This window comes from Cololabis saira, chromosome 4, assembly GCF_033807715.1.
Source record: "Cololabis saira isolate AMF1-May2022 chromosome 4, fColSai1.1, whole genome shotgun sequence".
NCBI classification, from domain to species: domain Eukaryota; kingdom Metazoa; phylum Chordata; class Actinopteri; order Beloniformes; family Belonidae; genus Cololabis; species Cololabis saira.
The window spans coordinates 20,018,724-20,024,018 of record NC_084590.1 but is presented as its reverse complement, the minus strand read 5'-3'; the positions used below and the strand labels follow the sequence as shown (position 1 = coordinate 20,024,018).

Here is a 5,295-nt window from a genome sequence, read left to right as displayed (position 1 = left end):
AGTATTTACATCCAGCAACATTAATACTTTATATTTTCATTATTACAGTGAATAGGAGTAAAATCCATACTAAACCAACCTCCTCCACAGATTAGACACCAGCAGCCTTTAAAGGAGCTGACCGTCCTCATGTGTGGGGATTAACTCTGAAGGAAGTTAACAAAACACTATTTGAATATAAAGTCTGCACACTCGCGTCGGAGCTTCCAGGATATTTACATGTGACCACATTACAAGTTCTTGTGTGAAAATGAGAACTCATTGTATGTAGGGACGATGCTTTTTAATCTTTTACCACCACAACAAAACGCCATGCTAACGCATCACACTTCTCATAATCAAAAGCACATAAAGCACAGATTGGTCATTCAGTCTTTTAGATTCTTTATTTAATCAATGTTACATTAAACTAACATAAATAAACATTTTTATGAACAAAAGGCACACAGTTCAAATATAAACAAAGAACACCTGTACAGTTTTGTCATAAAATAAGCAAATGAACCGAAAAACAAAAAACAAGTCTACTGTGTGAGCGAGAGAGCTGTCTGAGAGAGATAAGCTTCAATTGATTTGTAGACAAAATGCTACAGCTCTGCTGCCGCTGCTGCAGCCTCAAGTCTCAACATCAATCTACACGCTCTCCAACCAAACCCTCCCCACCTCAGAGGAACCAAAGTAGTGGGCGCTAAAGCAAAAACAGCACCTAGGAGCAGCTTCACATGAATCCTCTGCCAGGAGGTTTACAGTATACGGATGTCCCTCTGACACACATTTCCACTGTCTGGCTGAACAGGCCACAAGATTTATGTCCACTAAATTAAAAGATTAAAACACGCAGCACAGAGATTAAAAACTATTAAAAAAAAAGAAAAAAAAAAAAGAAAAACAAACAGTATGGGCTAGAAGCTGGGTAAGCACTTACTATAATTTGTGAAAGAATAACAGGGAGGTTGAAGTTCCCATAGTTTCTCTTTGGAGGCCTCTGATTGGTTGTTTGATTCCTTACGATAACATTATAGACAGTTGATCATTCACGGTACTGGAACCACGCTAGCTGTCTACTACAGTGTTTGTCATGATGCAGAAACACGTTCAAGAACAACCTTACTATTAAGCCAAAATGATAAGGGTTAAGGTTTGTTTGTTTTGTTTTTTTTTTCCTGCATCTGCTCCGAATCAATAAAAATAGTTAAAGTCCTCTTTTGCCCCATGATGTCTATCTCTGGGCTCCTGTTTAAACGATGCAATAGTGTGGTACGAAAGTCCACTCGAGTCGTTCGTCCTCTGAACACTGGATGAAACGGGCGTTGTCCATTCTTAATCCAGTTTAGTCCAGTTGAATCTTCTTTGCTCTTCCGTAATGTAGTCCACTCTGAGTGGATCCAGTTGATGAACAGACCTGGACCACAAAGTATTTGCAAGCTTTTCTTACTCTGGTTTCATCCGTGTAAAGCGCCAGATGGATGAAGTTTAACCAAGCCATTCCGACGAGCTGGTTGCGCTGACGGTTTTTTCGATGAATCAGTGTCGGGTTCATCGGTCGTAACTGTTCCTTTTTCACTTGAAGTGGTAAACTCCACCCATCCACCGCCCGGACAGACCCCGGACAGACCCCGGACAGACCACGGACAGACTGCAGCTGAGGCAAACGAAGACGCAGAGTTCCGACGCAGGGCTCATACGGCGACCGTGCTGGGTACTTCCTCGTAGTGGATGATAAAGTAAGGGTAGCTCTGGTCGTCATTGAAGATGACGTAGATCTGGGGGTCCACCCAGTTGTCCACGCAAGAGTCATAGAGGTCACTGGAGGGGTCGCGGGGGTTAATGGGTGGAGGCCGTCGCATGGAGGGATTTCCTACAGTAAACCTGCAAAAACACAAAGAAACAAAGAAAATATTGGTCATGCTGCTACGACAACATATTGTGCATCCTTTAAGTAATGTTGAATGAATAGTAACAGCCCAATTACATTGGTATATAACTCTGGAGGTGATATATGACAACATTCCGACTCAAGTGTTTACTAGTATAGCATATATTGTGACTACTACTGAAATTGCTAATTATTGATCTAAGAAATAATTATTAATCTCTAGATTACCCATTTCGTTTTCATTTTATTTTCTTATTTAAGTTTACAGTCATTGCACTACTACTACTTTTATGTCACTATATTAGTATCTTTTTATTTTTATTTATTTACTATTTTTTTTTTTATGTTATTGTTATTATTGTATGTTTGTTTTATTTTTTTTATTCATTTTTTGCTATTCCCAAAGGAAACTTAATGATGATAACCATGGGGGGTGGGATGGGGAGAGGGAGAAAAAAAAAAGGTATGTTCATCTGTTTTGCTCTGTATTGTGGAAACAATCTGCCAATAAAAACATATATATAAAAAAAAAAAAAAAGTAATGTTGAATGCATTTCCACAATGTTTATATTACAAGATAGATGCAAAATAAGGCACATTTTCAACATTTCTTGTACTAAGTGAAAATTATATATGACCTAAAAGAAGACATTTAAATTTAAAGATGACATGACTTCTACTCCTCTGGGTGTCATATGGAAACATGAATTATATAGCATATGATGTTAGAGCATGGACTTGATGTGCAGCCAGTATAAGTATGAAATGAACCGATCCGTTGTAAGCAGACCATACTCACTTAAATATTCATTTCAAACCATTAAGATCTATTCTCCATCGATTGCTGGACCATTTTGTCATGGATCGTGAATAAAGCGCAAGATAAGAACATAAGAGACACAAAGGCACTGGGGTGGAGAGTCTGTATCCCTGCTCATTCATAAAGCAATGTCTATGGCTCTCTCTTCAGGACAGACTGAACCCAGATTTAAGGTTGAATTGTGTCTGGAGGGATGTTTGGGGAGGGGACTGGAGTTTCAAACCGCTGTACTATCCCCTGGCTGCACCAGAGACCGTCTGCTGCAGAATAACAAAGACGGTGATGTGTGATGGCTCCAGCCAAATCAGCTGTTTTACATGTGCTGCAGTAGATTTGACTTGCATTTGAAGGAATGGGAGGTAGCATGACGCACTGCGTGGCTGCAAGATGGTTTATGGAAAAGAACCTCAGGATTTTCATGATCCAAATGAACGCTGATGTGTTTAAATCTAAATTTAATCTAAGCAGGCAGGAGGGATGGGGTCACAGAGAGACGTTGTTTAGAAAGAGCCGTGCACTAAAGGGAACATACTTGTCAAACACACCAAAACTGTATATTAAGAATGCTAAACTGTGCAAACCTCAATAAAGCTGGGATGTAGCAGGCCATGATTTAACATCTAATAAACTATGTTCTCTCCAGCTCCTTGCGAAGGAATGCGCGGTACATTAAGTACAGCACACAAATGGCTCAAAGAAGAATGAAACAATTAAACGCTGCTAGTAATAATGAATTGGTGCTTCTGGAAATTAATTCATCTTCAGTCGATTACAGCCATAATTAAAACAAGACACACGCATATTAACGGTGTAAAATAAAGTTATGTAATCATCCCTGGATCGAGTGAGGCCGATTGCATTTTGTCATCATCAACTTTTCTACTGCAGAAGCCGCACACACACCTGCCAGTGAGGACTTTGGCCAGGAACATGCAGTGGACTCCTTTGGGGGAGCGCTTGGAGAAGTTGTGGGAGTAGACGGCCTTGCGCGCGAAGTAGGAACCCTGGCCGAACATGGTGGCGTGTTTGCCGCAGACCCGCGGGTCGAAATTGTGCTTGCAGATGCCTTCCACCACGTCGGCCGAGGTGCCGTGGAAGAGATGGCGCTCGCTCAGCAGCCGGTCCATCTCCGACATGCGGCGCGACATGTACTCCTTCTTCCTGTTGGGGCGGACGGAGACAGATGGTGAGAACAGAAAAAAGGCCATCAGGTACCATTATGTAGAAGAAGTGTAGGGTAAAAAACCTTAAGATAACATAAGGAAAATGAAAACAAACTGTAATCTTTGGAGGGCAGGCTGACGCACAAAAACAAATAAGTCATGAGTGTGTAAAGCTTGCTGCAATGCTAGTATTTTTATTGATCGCATCCTTGTTTGCTCTAAAAGTGCATAAAAACATTGGGGGCTTATCTGTTTCTTGAGCAACACATGCGGTACGTACACGCTGCTTGTTTGATGTGAGCAGATCAATTAAACATGCAAAGGAAAAATCGTTGTGAGTCACAGGCTGTGACCCACACATGAACTCCCATGATCCCACAGCGTACGACCCGACATCACACCTACTCACAAACATGCACCACATTTCCTGCTAACCAAATTTAGTCCGAAGCTGCTCGCCTTCCCTTCACATGTACCGATACTCTTCTGTGCCGATGCTCTGGCGCGGCACAGTTTCGCCGTCATAACCCGACTGTGAGAAAGGGGGCGTCACTTTCAGGAGATGGAGACCCGCACGCACAAACACACAAACAATCATAGTGAAACCGTGTGGTACCGGTCGCTGTGGGAGGGGTGAACTGCTGCAGCTGACAGGACTTGCCGTGTTCAGACCACAGCGGTTAGCCTGCTGTACTCACAACAGGAACACCATCATCACCAAACAGCTTTCAATCTGCTGCGTTCACACACAACCATCTACTTGTTCTCACGAAGCCCTACACAGCTGGTACCATTTGGCCTACTTTCTTTTTTTTATTTTCTCTCCCTTTTATTGTTCCTTATTCACTCTAATTCATGCTTTTGTTGGGATCTTTTCATTCTTTTTCTGTCTGCAAGGTCATATGAACCGGTCCCAAAACATTCCTCAGACTAACCTTCACCAGGCATCAGGTGCTTTGCAAGTAATACGATGCGAATATAGATCTTTTCTTATATCCTAAAAGCCATAATGTATCTCAGAATCTCCTGACTGTGGAAACCAATTTCCAAAGAGATATATCGCTCTCAGTTATAATACACAAACTAGTGCTAATTTCAGCTTTACAAAGGAACACGCTACATGCAGGAAAAAGAAATATGGACTAAAAAATGTATCACGATAATTTCTGGCATTTATCCCGATAACGATAAAAAAAATACCAATACAAAAAGTGTCATCAACGAGAATATTTCTTTCTTTCTTTCTTTCTTTCTTTCTTTCTTTCTTTCTTTCTTTTTCTTTCTTTCTTTCTTTCTTTTTCTTTCTTTCAGGCTCATTTCTTTCTTTCTTTCTTTCTTTCTTTCATACTCATTTCTTTCTTTCTTTCTTTCTTTCTTTCTTTCTTTCTTTCTTTCTTTCTTTCTTTCTTTCTTTCTTTCTTTCTTTCTTTCTTTCT

At 40.8% G+C, this 5,295-nt stretch overlaps 1 protein-coding gene across 1 annotated transcript in view; it reads right to left on the bottom strand.

The window, feature by feature from the left end:
* Positions 1–388: 388 nt before the first annotated feature.
* The window catches only part of tiparp (TCDD-inducible poly(ADP-ribose) polymerase), a 15,761-nt gene continuing 10,854 nt past the window's right edge, over positions 389–5,295 (bottom strand). The window contains 2 exon segments of the mRNA XM_061720516.1: positions 389–1,869; positions 3,600–3,914. Of these exon segments, the coding sequence (XP_061576500.1) occupies positions 1,680–1,869; positions 3,600–3,914 (505 nt within the window). The 3' untranslated portion in view covers positions 389–1,679.